The 23,143-nt window shown below is 53.0% G+C and overlaps 1 protein-coding gene across 1 annotated transcript in view; it reads right to left on the bottom strand.

Annotated features, from left to right (window-relative positions):
• Positions 1-22,636, bottom strand: part of PSD4 (pleckstrin and Sec7 domain containing 4) — a 28,184-nt gene extending 5,548 nt beyond the window's left edge. The window contains exons 1-12 of the mRNA XM_055540279.1: positions 22,549-22,636; positions 11,292-12,377; positions 10,033-10,158; positions 9,656-9,734; positions 8,096-8,477; positions 4,214-4,390; positions 3,713-3,793; positions 3,456-3,568; positions 3,251-3,309; positions 2,991-3,080; positions 1,288-1,331; positions 769-929 (exon numbers count right to left, since the gene is read on the bottom strand). Of these exons, the coding sequence (XP_055396254.1) occupies positions 769-929; positions 1,288-1,331; positions 2,991-3,080; positions 3,251-3,309; positions 3,456-3,568; positions 3,713-3,793; positions 4,214-4,390; positions 8,096-8,477; positions 9,656-9,734; positions 10,033-10,158; positions 11,292-12,377; positions 22,549-22,563 (2,413 nt within the window). The 5' untranslated portion in view covers positions 22,564-22,636. The remainder of the gene's footprint in view (positions 1-768; positions 930-1,287; positions 1,332-2,990; positions 3,081-3,250; positions 3,310-3,455; positions 3,569-3,712; positions 3,794-4,213; positions 4,391-8,095; positions 8,478-9,655; positions 9,735-10,032; positions 10,159-11,291; positions 12,378-22,548) is intronic.
• Between the last annotated feature and the right edge of the window lie 507 nt (positions 22,637-23,143).

Raw genomic sequence — 23,143 nt, 5'->3', positions numbered from 1 at the left:
GCCCCCTCAAACACACGCACCCACAAGCACAGCTCTTCTGGGGCCTCTTTCTAGTCCCATCCAGAGAGACACAGGGGCTCAGAAGCTAGGGCTGAAGGCCTGCGTCCCCATGGTCACCTCCTGGCCTTGCTCATGTGGCTTCTCACAACCAAATGCCAGTCCCCTAGCTGGTCACCACAGCCCCATCCACCTGGGATCCCAGTCCTGCTCTGGTCATGTGGCTCCCTGCTCCAGAGCCCTCAACGGCCTGCAGGATGAAGCCCAGTGCACCCTGCGCCGTCTTTTCTCTCACACCCCACCCTGTGCTCTTTGCCTGGTGGGGCTCTCTCTGCAAATAACCAGACCCTCTTTTCCTCCAAGGTTCAGCTCAGAGACCATCATGTCCCAGAAACCTTAACTATCCTGTCTCCCACATTCTACCCCCAAACAAAAACAGAAGCCCTCCTCCACACCCCATACCCGATCGAGACCTCCCTGCATCATGCAGCTAGCTCTTCTATTTATCCCAGACGCTGCCTTGTTTGTCTAATTCCCACCTTAGCACAGAGGCCCAGGGGGCAGGGGATCCCTAGGTTTGTCTTGTCTCTGCATCACCTCCCCCACCCCCACTTACAGTCACTACTGAGGAAGGACCATGGGTCTGCCCATCCTCCACCCATGCCATCTCTCTGCACACCCACACACACATCGGCTCAGGACATCGTGTTCCTGGGCAGGGCGCTTTGCACACACTGGTCGACAGATGCACGACAGCAGGCAGACACTCACTCTTCTTGCCATCCGCATCCTGGTGCATCTTCCGGGCCAGGAAGCCCTGCTTGTAGGTGGGCACCGTGGGATCCTGGGCCAGCTGGAGGAAAGGGTTGCTCATCTTGCCAGCTGGGGGAGACGGCTGGGCCTTCTCAGGCCTGGCTGCGTCTTCTTCATCCCTGGGCATCAAAGAATCAGGCTGGGGCTGCTTAAATGGGCAGAGGCCACCAGGAGGCACCCCTGCCTCAGGACCCCACCCTCTCTCTTGCTGGGCAGCCACACCTCAGGACCCCCTAAAAGAAGCCCTCCTTCAAGGTCAGCCCATCAGTTCCTATCATCCCTATGCCCTCATGGCCTCTGGCTCCTCCAGGTGTTACATGCCCCCCTGCACCCTCTCTGAGACCAGCCTGATGCCCTGCCTCTGACTCCACCCATGCAGAGGGGAGCACTGTCCGGGACCCTGAACTCTCCCACTCAGCTAGGCGGGAAGAGGGCAGGCAGGAGAGAGGGTGGGGAGGGAAGATGGGTCTCACTTACACGGCCCACTCGAGCTTCTCACTTCGGATAGACCAGTAGAGGGCCTGGAACAGAAACACACAGCTGGACCGGAGAGCCTCAGGCCAGGGGGCCCATACTCTGCCAGAGGTAGGACGGGCATGCTGCCATGTCCATCCCAGTATTGCTGCCCTTCTGCCCTGGGCAGCAAGCAACCCATGGATCCATGCAAGCAGGCAACAATTTATCAGGCATTTGCCATGTGCCAGGCACTGCGCTGGGGGCTGGAGACACAAGGGTGAACAAACCAATCCTTGAGCTTTTCTTTGTTTGTGCTCACTGTGACCAACTCTTTGTGACTCCATGGACTCCAGCCCGCTGTGTGTGTGTGCTTAGTCGCTCAGTCGGGTCCAACTCTTTGCGACCCGATGGACTGTAGCCCACCAGGCTCCTCTGTCCATGGGGATTCTCCAAGCAATACTGGAGTGGGTTACTATGCCCTTCTCCAGGGCACCTTCCCAACCCAGGGATCAAACCCAGGTCTCCCGCATTGCAGGCAGATTCTTTACTGTCTGAGTCATCAGAGAAGCCCATAGCCTGCCAAGCTCCTCTGTCCGTAAGATTTGCCAGGCAACAATACTAGAGCAGGTAGCCATTTCCTCTCCAGGAGAGCTTCCCAACCCAACGATTAAACCCAGGTCTCCTGCATTGCAGGTGGATTCTTTACCATCTGAGCCACTAGGGAAGCCCTTTCCTTGAACTTAGTGAGGCCTGAACTAGTTCCCTGAAGGGGAAATGAATCACCCACATACCATCCTGCCCAGAGGGATGTGAGGCAGAAGGAATGCCTCACTACAGAGCAGTCAGAATTTGGTGAGTGAGTGAATAAACGAGATGCCATGACTTTGAAATGATATGACCGAGAGTGCGCATGTCCACGGGGCTGGCTGGCTGGCTTCTGGAGCTCTGGCCACACCTAGCGGTGGTGCCACGCAGATAGTAAGTGTTCAGTTAATGTTCGCTGAATAGACAGGAGAATAAATGCTGTGATTGCTTATGAAAGCAGCCTGTGTGCAGGACTAAGCACTTGACCACCTTAATTTCATCGTGGTAACAACCCTGCAAAATGGTCACTCACCCTGGGAGAATTTGCCTCGGCCAAAGTGTAAGCTGCCCAAGGCTAGAATGCAAACCCTGCAACCTCTGGCTCCTGAATCGTAGCTCCAGACTTTCCCCACGTGAAGCTTTACACCAAGGACCAAAAACCAGTGCTTCTCAGACTTCACAGGCCTAAGAGTCACCCAGAGGCATGACGGAACAATGTAGGGACCCAGCCCGAGATTTGATTCAGTGGATCCAGGCCAGGGGGATGTGAATTCACACAAGCTGATACATTTCAAGGGGACACTGATGCCGCAGGCTGGGCAGTATCACTTTTAGTTCCCTTCAGTAAAGAAGGCCTGTTCTAGGATTTCCCTGGCAGTCCAGTGGTTAAGACTCCATGCTCCCATTGCAGGGGGGACAGGTTCGATTCCTGGTCAGGGAACTAGATCTCACATGCCACAACTAGAAGATCTTGCTTATTGGTGACAAAGATCCAGGACAGTCGAATAAATAAATAAGGAATTATGTTTTTAAAAAGGCGTGTTGTCTGAAGGATGTCTTGGCAGAGCCAGGCCCGAGCTCATGTTCCCCTTGGGACAGTGAGCTGAGGCTCCAGGCCCCACATGGACCCCGTGCCGTACCTTGAGCAGTTCTTTGGGGAAGTTCCCGCCGTCCCGCAGGCCATTCAGGTTGGTTATGAATTCCTGGCAGCTCATGCTCTTCCCAATGTTCTGTGGCCAGAACATGTGGAGAGGGGGGCAGCTGGCACACATGTCCCACTCCAGCAGCACGACCCCCGGCTGGCCACCCCGAACCTCCCCTGGGTCCCCAGGGCCCTCCCCAACCCCATCCTGGGCCTTGGTCGTGGCTCCCCTCTCCCAAGACCCCCACAGGCTCTCACCTGTCCATGCAGGTCCGTGTTAAGGAGCATGATGGCGCAGGTCAAGGTGTGCACGCAATCTGCCTCCGCAGAGAGAAAAGGCCGTTGGAACTGGGACTCCTGCATTGCCTCTGCCCACCCTGGGTGGGGGGACCTCCCCAATGCTTCTGGGCCCCCATGAGTACACTCCCACCAGTCACCACCCAGTGAACCGGCCCCTCCCTACCTACTGAGGAGAAAAGCCCGGGGTTGCAGTGATGGAAGCGCTTGGAGAACTGATAGAGGATCCGCTCTCGTTCCTGGGTCTCCCCACTGAGCACCAGGGCCTGGAGGAAGCCCCTGGAAGGAGGGCCCGAGTCCAGGCAGAGCCCGGCAGCCTGAGCTCGGGGCCAGCCAGAATCCAGCCTCTGCTGGTGGTGCTTCCCCCACCCCCCCCGCCGCGCTGGCCATCCCTCCTCCCCAGAGAAGGCCCCCAGGTGTTACCGGAGTGCACGGTCCAGGCTCTGGCCTCCGAACTGGAAGAAGGACAGGTACGCCTCAGCCACGGCCCTGCTGAAGTCATTGCTGCAGAAGGAAAGTGGGGATGAAGCCTGGGTGGGGACTGGCGGGCCTCCTGGGGCCTGACAGGGGCTGGGGGTGTGATCAAAGGAAAGGCACAGCCAGGGTGGACCCTGGGGCCCGAGAGGGCACTGGCAGCCCCTGGGACCCCATCGGCGCTGAGTGGGAGGGACATGGGGTTGGGGTAGGGGAGGCAGGTGGCCAGGTCTGGCAGCTCTAGGCAGGGACTGAGGGTGGTCCAATGTGACTAAGGGTCTGGGCACAGCAAGGGTCTGGGGGTGAAGGGGAGAGAGGTGCAGCAGACAGGGCAGGAGTGAAGGCATGAGATGTCAGCGGTGGGGGGACACGGGCAGCAAGGATGGCCCATCAGTGGTCCTTCCCATCCTGACTAGACATCCAGCCTTACTTGAGTTCAAAACCCCTTACTTCTTCCTCAGGTAGGCAGCCACTTCAGACTTCCGGAAGCCCTCCAGGTGATAGAGGCGAGAGGCCAAGTTCCAGGCCACCTTGTCAGTCCTGACGCCATTCGCCAGCTTGTCTCCAGCCGGGGGCCTCTGGCCTTCCTCTGGGGGTTGCACTTGGGGCATAGGGCTCCCAGGAAGCCTGTGAAAGTCCATCAGTGTCCTCAGGCTCCCATTTGGGATGGAGACAAAGGGCTTCTGGGTCAGGTGTCCTTGAGGTCAGTTGGGGCAGTAGGGGGCAGTAGTGCTCAGAGTCCATGCCCAGAGCTTAGGGCAGGAGCTGGGGCTACCTTCTACCCCCAGGGAAGAGTCTGGGTCACAGCCCGCCTGACCTGACCTGGGTACCAGGAGGGCCCAGTGCGGGCAGTATCCACACCAAGCCAGCAGGGGCTGGAGCTGAGCTTGGTGCCAGCACATTCTCAGGTAAACCGCAGGGATGCACTGAGCCTAATTCCCCTTGGTGGCAGGTGCAGCCCTCTGAAGACCCTGGTGGCACTGAATCCATCCCAAGGAGGGGTGGGATTACCTCCCCAAACCCCAGCAGCCATCTGTGTCCCTCACCTCTCCTGCCCTCCCCATCATGCCTCCTTGCCCTCCTTCCCTACCCCCAGCTCCAAACTCTACTCCTAGATCTGCAGGCAAGGATGGTGCAAGGATGAGGTGAGAACCAGAAACTAGACTGGCTTTAGGGATGGTGATAGCTGGGGTTGCCATAGACGTGGTTTCCAACCCTTGCCCTCCTATACCAGCTTCCCTGTCATATAGAAGGGTCTCACTGCAGGGGCTTGGATGGGGACCTACAAAGGTGAACAGGCCTAGGAGACCCTCGGGCAGGCTTAGGGAACACTCAGAACCTCAGAAGTCACCAAGACCAATCTCCATCTGACTCCTGCCTTGTCCCTGCAACACTGCAACCAAGTAGTGGGGTATCCTCGTTATTATCATCCAGGTTGCTTCCCAGGTGGCTCAGTGGTAAAAAGTCTGCCTGCCAATGCAGGAGACACAGCCTTGATCCCTGGGTCGGGAAGATCCCCTGGAGGAGGAAATGGCAACCCACTCCAGTATTCTTGCCTGGAAAATCCCATGGACAAGGGGAACCTGGGCGGGCTGCAGTCTATGGGGTCACAAAGATTCAGACACGACTAAGCGACTGAGCACATGCGAGCACGCATCATCCAGGTTACCATAGTTAGGGAGTTGTACAGAGAAGCAAAACTTATCACAACACAAAAGTGTTCACCAATGGACTATCCACTTATAAAATTCGGCTGGGCTTAGTAGTCCTCTCCATGTAACACAAATGTATGTCTCTGCCCCCATCTGGGTCAGTGACTTTGCTGGTAACTTCTCCCTACTTCCTGAGGCTCATCTGCATCCAACAAGGTAAACATAATGGAAATCAACTGAAAAGTGACATTACAAATCTTGCCGAAGAAACATAGGATGTTATGAAGTCCACGAAAGTAATACTGGAAGATTCCAGGGGTCACTTGGGACGCCAGAGACAAGTACAGGAACAGGAAGGGTTATTCCGATGAACAACTGAGGAGGAGGAAGTAAAAATAATGATATGCTTGTCACATGTAAAGGGAACTACTTGGGGGACTTCCTGAGAGGTCCATTGGTTAAGACTTCACACTTCCAATGCAGAGGGCACAGGTTCAATCCCTGCTCAGGGAACTAGATCACACACGCCTTATGGTACGGCCAAAAAAATGTAGAGAGAACTACTTGGATAATCAGCTGACGAAGCCCTCAAATACTTTTACCAACATGACCAAGTCAATTAGTGTTGTTACTAAAATAACATCTAGATAGGGAGGCACTTTGAGGGGAAAAAACCCCACAAGGCAAATATAATCTGTTATGGAACTGTATACTTTAAATGGATGGATTGTATGATACGTGAATTATATCTCAATAAAGCTGTTCTTAATCTTCCCAACCCAGGGGTTGAACCTGGGTCTCCTGCACTGCAGGCAGATTCTTGACCATCTGAGCCACCAGGGAAGCCCAAAATAAAGTAATAAATAGACCTTTATTACCTCACTATGAAAGTTAAAGATGAATGAATGACATCTCACTGAGCCAGCAAATTAGGCTAGGAAAATTAACTTCCTATATTGTATTAAATATAAGATTAAATAAATTTATTTCTGTAATATTTAGTGTGGTTTACCAAGAAAAGCATCAGTTAAACCTTTTTCATTATCTACTATGAAAGTATGGCTCGCATTTTAGGTAGATTTACTTTTATTTGGGGCTGAATCAAGGTTAATTTCTGGCACAATCAATGCTCTCTTTTCAGATACTGAGAGACTCTTCTGATTACTCTGAACATCTCCAGAGACCATGTATATTTCCAGCAGTGGAATAAAGATGCTTCTTTGGTTTCTGATACTGCCTGAGGTTCACCATCACTCAATGACATTAAGATCGGAGTGGAGTTAACCTTCCAGTTAGTGTAACACCTTCCAGTTAGTGTAACACTTAAACCATCACTGGTGTTCCCTGATCTCTTTCACCTGACCTCAATTTGGCCAACAAAATCCCTTTTCCATGGAGAGATCCTAGAGGCTGACAGGCTTCACGCAGTATCCTTGGGGCAGGAGGACATTTAGGTGGATTTCCAGGTGGCCTATTCCTACCTCGGCTCACAGTTCTGAGGTCATTCAATCCTGCCATGGACCCCAAGATCCACCATTCCTTTGGTACCAATCAAACCTTCCCCTGCTACTCTGTGAGGGAGAGAGATCTAAGTCAGCACTCTGAGCCTCCCAATCACACCTTCAAATTCATAGTAGCCTGTAATCCCCATACCACTAGCTCCGACCTTCTCTCTTCCCAGACCTGCCTAGCATGACTCCCATTTTTCGCACACATGGTCCTGGCCAGGTTCACTGCACAAGCCCCTGGTCATCTCCTGTGGTCTGGTCATGGACATGTCTTCCTGGCTGTCCCATGGCACATGCGAGTCCTGCCCTATGTGTATGACCGCCCACTCTTTGGTTTCTTGTGCTTCCAAACCCTCCAGTCTATAATCCCAGCTTATATACATTCTATGCTAGGTCCCAGTGTGCGTTTCTCATGTCACCTCACACAAGTCAGAATGGCTATCATCAAAAAGTCTACAAACAATACATGCTGGAGAGAACATGGAGAAAAAGGAACCCTCCAACACTGTTGGTGGGGGTGTAAATTGGCACAGCCACTATGGAGAACAGTACGGAGTTTTCTTAAAAACCTAAATATAGAGCTACCATATGATCCATGAACCCCAGTCCTAGGCATACATTTAGAGAAGCCGTAATTCGAAAAGATCTATGCACCCCAATGTTCACTGCAGCACTAGGCACAATAGCCAGGACATGGAAGCAACCTGAATGTCCACTGATGAACGGATAAAAAAGATGTGGTATACACATATATACACCTACACACAATGGAATATTACTCAGCCATACAAAAGAATAAAATAAGCCATTTGCAGCAACATGGATGGACCTAGAGATTATCATACTAAGTGAAGTCAGACAACTATTGTATGCTACGACTTCTATATGAAGTCTAAAAAAAAAAAATATACAAATGAATTTACTCATAAAACAGAAATGGAAAAAAACTTATGGTTACCAAATGGGAAAGAGGGGTAAGAATAAATGAGGAGTTTGGAATTAACATATACACACTATTATATATAAAACAGACAACCAGTAAGGACCTACTGCAATAGCACAGGGAACTATTCTTAGTATTTTGTAATAAGCTATAAGGGAAAAGAATCAGAGTGGGTATTCTTAAATGCCTACATAATTAGGAAGCAGAGGGCGGTCAGAATGACACTTACGTTTTTGCAGAAGTCAGGCAAGCGTCAGGCTGGCTGGCTCCGGCCTCCGCAGTCCTGGCGGGGCTTAACTTTACTTCCTTCCCTTGGGTTGGGGCCTCTCCTGCCTCCCCTTTTTCCAGGGAACCTGGCTCTGCCCCATCTGTCTCCAGGAATGAAGGGCTTGGAGCATCTAGTGTCCACTCGGGAAGAACACTGCCTGGGGGGTGGCCCTGCAGCCGCAGGCTGCCTTCCCGGGAGGAGACGGGGCTGGGCAGGGAGTCGAGGCCTCTGACCCCAGACTCAGGGCTGCTCGGCTCTGGCGAAGAGGCTGGGCTCCCCCAGGGGTGGCCAGGGGTCACGGTGCAGGGAGCAGACTCCTGGACACACTCTGTATCCTTGTCACCTGAGAAAGAGCATGGAATGAAGCTGGCATGGGGTGAGGGCAGGCTGCGGGCCAAGGGGCCTGGCAGAGCCAGGGAACAGCCTGGGCTGTCATTGCTAGCAGGTCCCCCCTCCCTTACCCCCCCGGGCTCCTCCCTGAAACTGCACATTCTGTCCCCGGTCATGGGGCAGTGACCTCCCACACATGGGGCAGCAGGCAGAGAACTCCAGCCCCAAGGCAACCAGGGGTTCAAGGTTGCTAAACCATGAAGATCCAGGAATCCAAAAGGCTGGGTCTTTTGTTGCTGTTGTTCAGTCGCTAAGTCATGTCTGACTCCTTGCGTCCCCATGGACTGCAGCACGCCAGGCTTCCCTGTCCTTCACCATCTCCCGGAGCTTGCTCAGACTCATGTCCATTGAGTTGGTGATGCTATTCAACCATCTCATCCTCTGTCATCCCCTTCTCCTCCTACCTTCAATCTTTCCCAGCTTCAGGATCTTTTGCACATTTCATCATTTACTCTATGAGATGGTATTTTACTTAATTTATTAAAAAAAATTTTATTCTTCATTTACTCTATGAGCATTTTTTTTTAAATTTTAGTCTTAATTTACTCCAAGAGATGGGTATTTCATTATTTATTTTTTTTAATTTACTTTTAATTGGAATATATGGGGGTGGCAGGGGATGAGATGGTTAGATAAGCGTCACCGACTCAGTGGACATGAATGTGAGCAAACCCCAGGAGACAGTGAAGTACAGGGAAGCCTGGCGTGCTGCAGTTCATGGGATCGCAAAGAGTCGGACACAACTTGGCGACTGAACAATTGCTTTACAATGTTGTGTTGGTTTCTGCCGTACAACAACGTGAATCAGCTGTAGGTATATATATGTCCCCTCCCTCTTGAAACTCCCTCCCGCTCCCCACCCTATCCTGTCCCTCTAGTTGTCACAGAGCACTGGGTTGAGCTCCCTGTGTTATACAGCAACTTCCCATTAGCAGAGATGGGTATTTTAAAACCCATTGTATTGATGAGGTTTCAGAGGCAGATACAGGGTTTAACCCCAAGTCTGTCTGGTTCTAATACAATACAAGGGGACCCCTTAATGACACCCCTGGGATCCAAGAATGATCTTTGTCCCCACTCCCGATCAAGACCCCAACCACTTGATTTCCCAGACCCCACACTGGATCTCACCTCTGTCCTGGGAGCTAAGAGGCCCTGGGGGCCAGGAAGGAATGACCTTGGTTGGCCAGCCCTGGGTGCTGGGCCCAACCTGTTGAGAAAGATAGAGGTACATCCATGAGGCCTGGAGACACTGAGAGATGTAGGGGGCAGTGCAGGAAGGGGAAGATGGGGAGGGAAGCAGGACTATAAGTTTACAGGGCCCTTCCTTCCAGCTGTCCTCCCCTATCCCAGACCACACTCCCCGATCTGGGCCTCAGATCAGTTATGGGCACCCTGGATGGGACCCACATCCTAGGTGGGCTGGTGCTGGGCCCCAGAAATTACAGGGCTCACGTTCCCTCTTTACAGATGGAAAAGGTGAGGCCTAGAGAGGGGAAGTGACTTGCCCAAGGTTGCACTGGATGTGTGGCGGTGCTGCTGTTATATTCCACATGTTCTGTCTCCCAGCTCAGTGTTTTGTCCACACAGGATGCTGTGGGCAAGGCAGGGTCAAGGCTGTCTCTCAGAGAACTCTTAGGGAAGAAAAAGAGGAGAGATTTGCCCCAGGGAAACTGCTTCCAGGGCCTTTCCCACATCCCTCTGGCCTCAGGGCCTCATCCATGCTCACTGATTTCTAGTCATCTCTGCTCTGTCTGCTTAGAATGGGCCCTGCTTCCCATGGTCCTGCTCAAGAAGAGGCTGTGTTGGAGGGAAGGTCAACAGCCCCCAGACACTGGGCTGGGCTCTGTCATCCCAGATAAGAGCAAACTGCCAGCTCCCAGGACAGAGCTCCCAGGCTTCCCTCTGAGGACCTCAGGGGCCCTGGAGCAACTAGGTCCTAGAACACATGTCTCAAAACAGAGCCACTAGGTCCTAGAACACGTCTCAAAACAGAGCCACAACTGTCCCTACTCCACCCCAGCCTGTGGGTGGAGGGGCCTTGCCAGTGTTCACAGTTCCTCAGATCTTGGGGTCAGAGCTCTTCCCCATTGTTCTCTGGGATCACAGAGATTAGAATGTTACAGCCTGGCTCTGCCATCTTGAGTCTCCTTATCTCTTAAGCAGAGGCCTCCCTGGGGGAAAAAAGTGCTCACATAACTTGTCCCCATAACTTGTGCTAGTTGATATCAAGGACCTCTGCCATTGTCCTGGGGGCCTGAGCTGGTGAAACTGAATTCGATGAAAGATGCTAAAAGTAATAAAATGCTGCAATCTCTCCCAAACAGAGAGGACTCTTAAAGGAGACATCTCCCCACAGGGAGAAGAGGTCACCCCTGCAGGTTGACCCCTGCTCTGTTACAGTTGGGACCTTCTTCAAGGTGGGAGGCCAGAGTCTAAAGACTGGCCTGGAACATGCTGCAACGGGAGGAGCTATTTGTTCTCTAAATGTGTCCAGACGCAGCACCTTAGAGCTGGTGAGATGGAGACATTTGTGCCTTAATAAATGTCATCTGCTTAACAACTGAGCATTGTCGTCGTGCTCAGATGATATCACGGCTCCTGTAAAATTCCCTCTACTTCTGAAGGCCACCCTGGGCCTGCCTTTCTGCTCTGTTGCTCACCAAAAGGAAGAGAGTTCTGGGCCCAGTGATGGCAGAGGAAGGTCCTTCCTTCTGTCCATGTCCCCAAGCACAGCCCAAGGGTGGGTTCTCAGGGCTCAGTTTACCTCGGTCTCCTCCTGGCTGGAAGGTGTTGCAGGAGCCCCCTCGGGGGTGTCCACCACGGCCCAGGAGAAAGAGTGTGGCCTGTAGGTGGGCACAGGGAATGGAGGGGTGGTGTGCCCGCTGGACTCTGCTGTGCTCTCCCCCAGATCCGGCTCACCGCCCAGCTCCCAGGGCACTCTGCCTCCTGGGGGTGGAGGCTCCAGGGTCTGTGGGCTCTGGGACCCAGTCCTCACATCTACATAGGAGTCCGAGAAGTCCCAGGAAAAGTGCGTTTCAGATGCACTGGTGTCCGAGCGAGGGCTCTCCAGGAAGAGCGGGTTGTCAAAGAAGATGCTCTCCTCCTCGGCACTCCACTCGGGAGACAAGTCCAGCGTGCCCTCCCTTGGCCATGCTGGCTTCTGGGGCTCCCCTTCTGGCCCGCTGCTATCATCCTCAGAGGCCTCATCTGCATCCGGGGGTGGGCTGGGGAGGAGGCCCAAGTTCCGGGGGCCAACTGGGCTGGAGGGAAAAGTGGGGAGGTCGGCAGGGGCCGTGGGAATGCAGCATCTCAACTCAGCTCTGAGCCCTTCTGTCTTCTCCAGCTCCTCCTCCAGGTCTAGCACGCACATCTGGGCCTGCAGGATCCCCGCCCAGAATACCACCTGCGTGGACGTGCTCTGGCTCTGCCCTGGGCTCCCCAGAGGCTGGTTGTCCCTGGGAGACCCGGGGGAGGTAGTTTTCTGTCCTGCCTGTTCCTGGGAAGAGCCGCTCCCCAGGTGCATGGGCTCTGGGCTGGAGCCCTGGGGACAAACGTCGGGCCTCACAGCATCAGGAGGGACAGAGGCCCACGTCTGCTCCCCGTGAGGTTCGAGAGGCTCAGGGTGGCCACAGGTCTCCCCTAGGTGGGCTTCCGAGTGGGGTTGCAGGTTGTCTCCCAAACAGATGTCGAGGATTTCCACGGGTCTGGGGTGGCCACAGAGTCCGTCGTCGCCCATTATCCAATGAGTGTAAGCTGCGTTAGAGCCTTCAGGAACTTCCGCCTTCACAAGCCCATTGTGTGGATTAGAGGGAGCGCTGGCCAGAGGGGCGACCGGGACCCCACATGTACCCTGGAAGTACCCAAAACAAACTCAGGTTAGCACTGGGCTGTCAGCCCCTGGAAGCACACAAGTGGCAAGTTACATATGGTTTTGAGTGCCTGCCACATCTACAGCCCAGGCCAAGGGCCACTGCCCTCGACACGGAGGCAGGGGTGAGGAGTATACCATACGTGCTGTCTGACCCATGATCGCAACTGCCTGTACCCATGGGGGCACCTGCCCCAAAGACACTCAGCTGTTGGCTGAAGGTGGCTCCCATGGCTGAGCTGAAAAAGATAAACTGAGCACAGCAGAACCTTCTTTGGGGTACCTGGATTGGAGAATGTTGAGGCTGACAATGTTGGTAGCAAGAACAAAAGTCACAAATGTCTCAAATTAGCAGGAAAGCAGAGGCAAACCAAAAAAAAAAAAAAAAAAAAGACATGGAAACCAATGTATGTGGGAACCAAACAGTCAAGGACTAGAGGTGAAAGGAATGAAACAGACTCAAGAGAGAAGCAGGCAGCCAGGGAAGAAAGGCCATGGCCAGTCTTGTTTCCACTTCCCGAGGCTCCAGCGTTCGGGGCCTGCATCCTTGCAACAATGAACCGGCCAATTCTCAGTTACAGCCATGCAGTCTGGCCTAGGTGGAACCAGGAAGAGGAGCACCAGCTAAGCTCAGCCTGGGCTCCTGCAGGGAGGCGGGGTGGGCTTCAGCCCACAGGGAAGACCCAGGCTGCATGGGGAGGAGACCACTGCCTTCTTGGTGACTTGGGGGGGTGTGGGTGGAGAAAGCTGGGGATGTCCAGCCATGTTCCCCTGGGGCTCCACCACATCTGTTCAGAGCTGCTCAGTGCATCAGCCACACTGGCACTCTGGGCGGGGCCTAATGGGATGCAGCCGAGGATTTTCACAGGGAATTTTCTAGAAGATATATCTCCATCCCCTGTGTGTGGACTCCAGGTTACACAGCTTTTGGGAGTGGCTCTATTGCTTCAGCGGAGAAGGCGATGGCAGCCCACTCCAGTACTGCCTGCAGCTCAGGAGACCCTGGTGGGCTGCAGTCCAAGGGGTCGCGAAGAGTCGGACACGACTGAGCGACTTCACTTTCACTTTTCACTTTCGTGCTTTGGAGAAGGAAATGGCAACCCACTCCAGTGTTCTTGCCTGGAGAATCCCAGGGATGGGGGAGCCTGGTGGGCTGCCATCTATGGGGTTGCACAGAGTCGGACACAACTGAAGCGACTTAGCAGCAGCTACTGCTTCAGAACAACTGTCCTGTTCTGAACCTGTGGACACTGTGAAACTCGTAACTGGACCCGTTTCCCTCCCAGTACTGGCCCTCAGGAAGTGTAGGTTAAATCTGCAGGCCCTATGCACCCATTTCCAGGATTAAATGCACCCCAGGGGACTTTCCTGGTGGTCCAATGGCTAAGACTCCATGCTCCCAATGCAGGGGGCCTGGGTTCAATGCCTGGTCAGGGAACCATATCCCACTTGCTGCACCTAAGAGTTCACAAGCTGCAACTAAAGCTCCCACTTGCTGCAACTATTTCTTGGTGCAGTCAAATAAATAAAAATAGAACAATAAATGCAGCCCAGACCACACCACATCTTTCATTTTCCCTTTGCCTTACTTTCCTCACTCATATATGTCTACTTGGAGGACTGTGTATACATTAAGCTGGTTTTCGAAATATCTGGGGGGAGCAAAGGCACAAATAAACACACACATATCCCTGCTCCTGACTTGCAACCATGTGTGATTTCCCAGTACCCACTGTCCACCTACTTCACGGTCCACCAGAAGACACTCAATAAGGGGGAAGTTTCAGAGACAGGGAACCAAGGCTGGGTGGGGTCCTATTGTTTAAGGTCACCACGACAGCACAACTGGGTACTGTTCCTTCTTTCAGGAGGTGCCAGAGAAAAACGAGACAGGACCAGCGTGAATTTCAGTTTCTTATTCCCCTTGACAGCATCCTCCAAAAAGTCTCTCAAAACCAGAATCCTTTTCTGGGTTTTTACTTCTCCCTCTGTCCCAACCCTCACATCCCTCACTGTGAGCACAGCAAGAATCTGTAATTGCCGATCTGTGGCCTCAGGACTCTGAAGCTTTAGGCCCCAGGAAGGGCCGATTTACCACCGAGTTCTCAGCTGGCCTCCCCAGTAGACTGGAACTTCCCAAGAGCTGAGGCCACTTCTTACTTTCAGTCTTGTATTTGATGCTCTGAATCCAATCAATTTGAAATCTGCTCTTCCTATGGGTCTCCAACTCTTTTAGCTCAGCCTCAGTCATCATCTGGGACTTTCCTGGTGGCTCAGATGATAAAGAATCTGCCTGCAGTTCAGGAGACCCATGTTTGATTCCTGGGTAGGGAAGATCCCCTGGAGAAGGGAATGGTGACCCACTCCAGTATTCTTCCCTGGAGAATCTTATGGACAGAAGAGCCTGGTGGGTTACAGCTCATAGGGTCACAAAGAGTCAGACATGACTAAGCGATTAACACTTTCACTTTCAGTCATCATTTGAGCATCTTCCTCTCCACCCCATACCTTCCCCAGGTTAAAGGCTGAGGACTCATACGGTTCACTCTTAAGTCCTCGGCTGGCCTCAGGGGCAATCCCTGGCTACCTTGCTCCCCACAAGCAGCTGTCCATTTTCAACTCTTCCCCTCTCTGGGTGAGAGCCCTGCTATGATCCTATCTCCAAGGGAGATAGAACAAGTGAGGTCAGGACCCACCATCTATATTTGGGCAACCCCTCTGGAGCCAAACACCCCTCCCCAGGCCTTCCTGGATAAGGACCAAGTATAAATAGAGGTCAGACACCGCCCCCCTGCAATGCACACACACACACTCTGCAGGCTTCTCAAGGAAACAGCCCTTGAGACTGTTGCTCAGTCATGTCTGACTCTCTGCAACCCCATGGCTCCATGGACTGTAGCCCACTAGGCCCTTCTATCCATGGAATTCTCCAGGCAAGAATATTGGAGTGGATAGCCATTCCCTTCTCCAGGGGATCTTCCTGACCCAGGGATCGAACCTGGGTCTCCTGCATTGCAGGGAAATTCTTTACTGTCTGAGCCACCAGGGAAACAACCCTTACGGTATGGGAAACTCAGGCAATAGCTCCATTTATGAGATAGAGAGCAGAGGTGCAGGGAAGCACCTCCATCACAGACACCTGAACTCGGGGCACCCCTAGCTCCCTTCCCAGACCCCTTGACCATCCCTCCCTGTCAAGACCTGGTCTGTTTGTGTCCAGCAGGCTCCCCTCCTGAGATGCCCCCTCTCCAGTCCTCACTCCTCCACACATTCTATCTGACGTGTTTGTCTTCCTTAGGAGGGCATCCCTGTGAGTACCACAGCATTCTGCCTAAATGACTTCAACTCCTCTCCTCTTGTTAGTGAATTGCTTGACAGCCACGTTCAAATGACAATAATGGGAATGGGAAATTATGGGCAGGGGGTCAGAGGAAAGTATGCCCTGCAATTTTTAATAAGACAGGAGTTCCACATGTCCCTCTTTGCCAAAGTGCTCAGTCACTCAGTTGTATCCTACTCTTTGCAAGCCTGTGGACTGTAACCCACCAGGCTCCTCTGTCCATGGCATTTCCCAGGCAAGAATACTGGAATGGGTTACCATTTCCTACTCCAGGAGATCTTCCTGACCCAAGGATCGAACTTGCATCTTGGTGTCTCTTGCATTTGCAGGTGGATTCTTTACCACTGAGCCACCAGGGAAGCCCTTATAAATAAACTTGTATATGAAGCAAAGAAGATATACACATAAATGTTAATGACCATGCTAGACATAAATGAGGATTGGCTTGGCCTTCCCAGAAGAAATGGGGTCTTCCTCCATGGATTCAAAGGGAAAGAAAAATCAGAGAAGTTGTAGCAGCTTTCCAGAGACCAAAGGGAACAGATTGCTGGGGCCTGAGGGGACGGAAGGGCCTGAAGGAGGTGGGGTGGGGTCTGGGGGAAGACAGACAGATCCAGCACATGGTGAGGAAAGAGGTATGCCTGCACACCACCCCCTTCTCTCTCGTATTTCAGAGCATTTACTCCATTGTGTAATTTCTAGCGTGTCAACCCACCTGGTTCTCACTTGCCTCCCCTCCCCAGAAGGAGGTTCTTTGTGTTTTTTGCTATCACTATCTCCTACAGAAATGCTACCCCTAATCACTTTAGTGACCGACTGTGTGAGCCTCTTGATGAAAGTGAAAGAGGAGAGGGAAAAGTTGGCTTAAAACTCAACATTCAGAAAACTAAGATCATGGCATCTGGTCCCATCACTTCATGGCAAATAGATGGGGAAACAGTGGAAAAAGTGACAGACTTTATTTTTTTGGGCTCCAAAATCACTGCAGATGGTGAGTGCAGCCATGAAATTAAAAGACGCTTACTCCTTGGAAGGAAAGTTATGACCAACCTAGACAGCATATTAAAAAAGCAGAGACATTACTTTGCCAACAAAGGTCCATCTAGTCAAAGCTATGGTTTTTCCAGCAGTCATTTATGGATGTGAAAGCTGGACAAGAAAATAGGCTGAGCACCAAAGAATTGATGCCTTCAAACTGTGGTGCTGGAGAAGACTCTTGAGAGTCCCTTGGACTGCAAGGAGATCAAATCAGTCAATCCTAAAGGAAATCAACCCTGAATATTCATTGGAAGGACTGATGCTGAAGCTGAAACTCCAATACTTTGGCCACCTGATGCAAAGAACTGACTCATTTGAAAAGACCCTGATGCTGGGAAATATTGAAGGCGGGAGAAGGGGAAGAGAGGATGATATGGTTGGATGGCATCACCAACTCAATGAACATGAGTTTGAGTAAACTCCGGGAGTTGGCGATGAAAAGGGAGGCCTGGCGTGCTGCTGTCCATGGGGTTGCAAAGAGTAGGACATGACTGAGTGGCTGAACTGAATTAAACTGTGTATACCCGCTCCAGCTGCCAAGTGTGAGGGGGCACAGCGTTATCCTCTAGTTCCAGCGGTTAGAAAGCTGAGGGTTAGTGTGGACTGGAGAAGCTCAGGATCACTCATGAGACACCTGGGGTTACAGAGCCTGGTGGCAGGTGTCCTGGTTCCAGGCAGACAGGTCCACATGGGTGCACACAACCTCTAGGCAGAGTTGCCACATTTAGCAAATACACAACAGAAGATGCCCAATATTGGGAACATATTTACACTGAAAATCGACTCATTTCTCTGAAATTTAAATGTAGCTCTGGACTGTATTATATCTGGCAACTCAACTCATGTCGTGCGCGCCCATCTCAGTAGGGTGTCACTCAACTAGCTTGTGCTTTGCAGCCCAGACCTCAGGCCTGCCAGTCACCCCATGGGTGAGGCAAGTGGTGACATTGCCCTCCTACTCATAGGGAAACAAGGCTCAGAGAGCTTCAGAAATGTGCCTGGGTAGCTCAGCTGGTGGGTGGGCAAGCTGGGGTCTGATCCAGGTCTGCAGCTCCCTTTAGCAGCATTTTCTTTCCATCCATAAATCAATTCCTTTGGGTATTCATGGATTGAACAAAGCATGAATTTCTTCTGAAGTGGAGTCACCTGAATTCACCTGTTTCCCCCACTGTCCAGGGCAGGACCTGCCTGACTCAGAAGTGACACTCCAGAAATGTTTGTGAAAATAAGAGGAAAGATGGAGAGATGGATGGAGGGAGGGAGGGAGGGATGATGGATGGATGGATAGATGGAGGGATGAATGGATGACTAGAAGGATGGATGGATGAATGGATAGAGGGGTGGAAGGAGGGATGGATGAATGGATGGGTAGGTGGATGGATCCTCAGAAAGCTCCCTCCTCACAACCACACTACAGGACTGGGGAGACTGAGGCTTGGAGAAGGAGATTTAGCATCATTATGACATGAAGACGTTCCCCTAAGCGCAAGTCTGGCCATGAGCGAATCACACCTTACTCCCAGCGCCCTAAGGGCAGAGCTTTCCCAGAAGTGGTTCCCACCAGGCCAGTCCAGCAGCCAAAACGTCCATCTGGGTCCTGGCTCTGAGGAGGAAGCCGGACTGAGAGGAAGAAAGTTCAGGACCCATTCAACCACCTTGTCTATGATCCTCACTAGAAATGTAAGTTAACTGAGTCTCTGTCTCTCTCTCCCACTCTCTTTCCCTCTCCCCACCCACAGCACCCCCCCACCTTCTATTGCTTCTCACTGAATGAAGGGACAGAATGACCTGAGGGGTGAGGTCACTTCTTATGACCAACATGGCAGTCCCACCAATCACCTGGGTGAGGGCAACCTGACCGAGCAGGGATAGAGAGTCAAGGGTCAAAGGTGGAGACCAGCCTCTGTTTCCTGGAGGTAAGATGGCACCTCTTAAGCAGAGGTGGGCCAGGAATTGGGGAGCAGAGCCCAGGTCTCATGCATCTAGAATTTTCTTGGTTTATTCCCGCCCCCACCCTTGGTATTTAGTGTTACCTCTTTTAAAATCGCTCAGGTATCTTAACCAGAACAAAGGAGGTAGAAAGTGTCCAACACGGGTCTCTTAGCTGGGTTCCATCACCTTTGAAAGGAGCGGCCCTTCATGTCTCTAAGCACCATGATGGGTCAGGAAGCTTAAGGAAAACTTCTGGGAGAAGTGGGGTGGCTCTTTGGAATCCAAGAAAATGCTCTGAGTCCAGAAGCCAGTGAGGGGAACGATTGGGGAGGGAGCGGAGGATGGGGAGGGATGGGAGAGAACGGGCGCTCCACTGGGTGGCCCGCAGGGCTCCTGTCCAGAGCAGAGTGACCACTGCTGGGGCTGAGCCTGTATTAGCTGATTGGAGGTAAAGGACACAGAACCCGACAGCTGGGGGACCAAGGGGTCATAAGTCCCTTCTACCCTCACCTATCCTCTCCCCCCAGCTTCAAGGCAAGGTTTTTTCCATCTTGGGGAAGGAAGGAGCCCAGATGTCACCTGGATCATCCTATTGAGAGTGGGTTCTCTTTTCACCCCCTGCTTGGGCACAGAGCCTGTGCTCTGAGGTGTTGAAGGCCACGGGAGGCCAGGGGAGAGCCTGTCCAAGGGGGACAGGGGACAGCACGAGTGTCACACATTCAGCCCCTACTCGCCATAACCTGGAGGCTCACAGCCTAGTCTCAAATCCTAACTACCACTGACCAGCCATGTGACTCTGGTCCAAAACGTCACCTGGCTCCTTGCCTATGAAAGAAGGAAATAAGATGGATAAGTTTTCTCAGGAAGTTTGCTAGAAAATGGGAGCAGGGGCTTCCCTGGTGGCCCAGGCAATAACAATCCATCGTGCAATGCGGGGGACACCGGTTTGTTCCCTGGTCCCAGAAGATCCCACGTGCCACAGAGCAACTAAGCCTGTGCACCACAACTACTGAGCCTGTGCTCCAGAGCCTGAGAGTCATAACTACTGAGCCCACGCTCTGCAACTCCTGAGCCCACGCTCCACACACTCTTGAGCCTATGCTCTGCAACAAGAGAAGCCACGACAATGAGAAGTCTGCAACGAAGAGTGGCCCTCACTCATTGCAACCAGAGAAAGCCTGTGGAGCAACGAAGACCCAGTGCAGCCCAAAATAATTAAATGAATAAACAAATAAATAAAATCTTTTTAAAAAAGAAAGAGAGAAAATGGGAGGGGGTCTGAGTGCCAACGCTGAGCCCACCCTTGGGAGGTGCTCAGAAATACCATGTCCAGCTTGGATTAACCTGGCTGCTTTGCAGGTCCATTAACCTGGCTGCTTTGCAGGTCCATTTGGAGAAGAAAAAAATACATGAAAACAAGCAAACAAAAGGCCCTCCACGAGAGCACAGGCTTGGCCCCGGCTCCCTCTGTACCTGAGGAGTCGGTTCCTGGATGTCCTGTCTGGACTGTATATGTCTCTCTCTCCTTTTAAGCTTCCAGCTCAGAAAGCTGCCTCCTTTTGTCCTGGCAATGTTCCCTTCCTATGCAAAAACCAAAGTTTTCTGGCCCATTCTGGGATTTAGGAGGTGATCTGCCCTGTCCTTCAGCAGCCCTGAGTGGCAGCCAGGTTAAGGGTGTTGCTCTGAGGGCAGTTACCCTCCCTTCCCCCTCACGCTGTCCCCGGGCTGAGGTCACAGGACAGACACCCCTTCCTGAACCTGGGGCCAGGGCACCCGAGGTACATGACATATGATGAGGGGCCACCCCACATCCTGCCCACATGGAAGGCAGCTTCATGCAAATGTGCAGAGAGAGCGAGAGAGACAGTGAAACACACACACACACACATGTCACTGGTGCTGAGAACCCTGAGATGGGTCAGCTGAGAAGCAGGCATGGAGGGAGAATGGAAAGGACAGAAAAGAAGAGAGAGTGGTGAGCAGAAAGGATGAGCCAGGGGCAGAGGAGATGAGGGGGCAGAGGGCCAAAGGGTAACTACTGCCCACAGGAGGACAACAAAGCCTCAGGGCCAGCCTGGGCCTCCCTCAAGCCGTCCTGGATCTCCCCCTCCCAAAACAAAGAGCCCTGAGCCCAGATTCTAATCCATAGGCTGGGTGGTTCCTTATCTGTAGAGCAAGGAGCCCTGTGATGTCCTAAAGCCTGGGAGACAGGCCTCCTGGCTGAGGCCCCACAGCCCTCTGGGGTGTTTATTATCAGCTGATTACGGGTCACCCTTCCCAGGCTTTTAGCAGAGAAGAATGACCCTGCCTGTAGGATCTCAGGCCCTAGAATAAGGGGGCAGTGGCTGAGGACAAGAACTAGGAAGCTTGATATTGTCCCAAACAGGGACGCCATTGAGAGTGACCTTGTTCCTGTCAACCATCAGGGCGATAAGCCTAAATTTGTGCTGCCAGGGCAAGCCAGCAAGTTGGGCCCCCTCCCCCTAACCCAGCCTTGCTGCGGGCTCCAGAAGGCAAGGCGGGGCTGGGAGACCTAAGTCTGAGCTCCTACAATGACCACACCCAAAGCTGTCCCCACCCCAAAGCCCTGGCCCGAATGGCTTCCTTCTTTCCGGGGGTCCAGGCGGAGGGGGGGGTCAAGCCTCATTTGGGGCCTCTGGCCTCATTAACCCCCACTGGGCACCAGTCACCAGGAATCCAAGGAGGCTCACAGAAGATTCAGGAAGGGACTCCCTGGGAGGCTGGGGTAAGTGGGAGCCACAGCAGGATTCAGGGAAAGGGCTACATTGGGAGGCGGCTGGTTGATGGAGAGGAGGAAGGAGAAGGATGGGGCTGCAGCCCAGGGCCGGGCTCACGGCAGGTGCACAGGCCTTCAGGGCCCTCCATCCTGTCCACCTACCCAACTAGGGTCCGCACATGACTCCCTGCACCCTCCGCCCCCACCCCACGCAGGCCCACCTTGCTCACCTCCAGAGGACCGGGAAGGGATGCGTGGGCCTGGCTCCCCCGTTGCGATCCTGCCGCCCGGCCCACCCGCCCTGTGAAAGGCGAACGTGGCGGCTGCCGCTTCCGACTTCCGCTCCCCTCACCACACTCACCCTCCCTACCCACCTCAGGCCTCTGGGGCTCCCCTGCTGCTCTGCACCTCACACTTCCTGCCCCAATGTGAGAGCCCCTTCTCCCAGGCTCAGTGCCTCTGGCCGCCAGCCCCCTGCTCCTGGGGCCCCCACCCTCTACACAGCCCAGAATCAGGGCCTGGGAGAGAAAAAGAGGAAGACGCAGCGCCCTGGGCTGCAAGCACGCCCCACCCTCCTCCCTGCGGGTCTGTCACCAGGTTCTCATCTCTGCCCAGCTCTCGGTTCCTTGCAGGGCACTCAGTGGGACTCAGGAGGGCCCTGGGGCTGCCAACTTTTCTTTTTCCCTCCATTTATGTGTGGCTAGGTCTTACGGAGGGGCTTCCCAGGTGGCTGGCTCAATGGTAAAGGATCTGCCTGCCAATGCAGGAGATGCAGGTTCGATCCCTGATCAGGGAAGATCCTACATGCCTTGGAGCTACATGCCTTAAGCCTGTGCACCAGAACTACTGAGCCCACGTTCCTCCAGCCGGTGCTCCTCACTCGTCACAACTAGATAAAACCCTGGGGAAGCAACAATACCCACTGCAGCCAAAAATAAAGTAGTTAATTAATTTTTTTAAAAAAAAGACCCACAATCAAAGGCTTCAGACCTGGGCCAGCCTGGCCCACAACATAGAGGGCGTGGCTCCAGCTACATCCCCAAACACACACCACACACACACACATACACACACACAGAGCAAGGAGTCCATAGGGACATGCCTACCTGGCCTTTCTGCATCACACCCTGGGCACCCTGGAATCTAGGATTCTCTGCTTCCTGGACTCACAGGGTCTCTACCCTCTCTGTGGACATTGCATCACTGCTCTGTGCAGCCCGAGACCTGGAGGGAAGGGGAGAGACAGTCAAGAGGTGAACATGGCCTGGGCCTGAGGGCATGTCATGTCCCAAGCCAGAACAGGGAAGAGAGAAGGAAGGGGACAAAGGCCGGGCGTAGGCTCTGCTGCCATATACAGTGATGGCTGAGGATCTCAATTCAAACTTGGGCTTCCAGGTCATCATTAAAGGGGGAGGCAGAAGAAGGGAACACTCTTTCCATAAGAGTTCATCAGCTGTGGTGTTATAACACTGACATATCCCAATACATCTCGATGCAGGACCCTCCACTGTTCCATTTCTGGGGCTGCAATGCTAGATGCGGGCTTACTTCAAGCTCAGTGCAATGCAAACTGGTTCCTTACCTCCTCTAAGCTGCTTCTCCTCTGTATGGGGGATTCTTATTCCCTGCCAGGTGACAGAAACTCAAGTCACCTTGGCCTAAATGCCAACCCTCCCTCAGGCCAATCCTACTGCCAACCCT

Source organism: Bubalus kerabau, chromosome 11 (assembly GCF_029407905.1).
Source record: "Bubalus kerabau isolate K-KA32 ecotype Philippines breed swamp buffalo chromosome 11, PCC_UOA_SB_1v2, whole genome shotgun sequence".
Classification (NCBI taxonomy): Eukaryota; Metazoa; Chordata; class Mammalia; order Artiodactyla; family Bovidae; genus Bubalus; species Bubalus kerabau.
The sequence above is the reverse complement of the archived record's forward strand: the minus strand, read 5'-3'. Positions and strand labels throughout refer to the sequence as shown.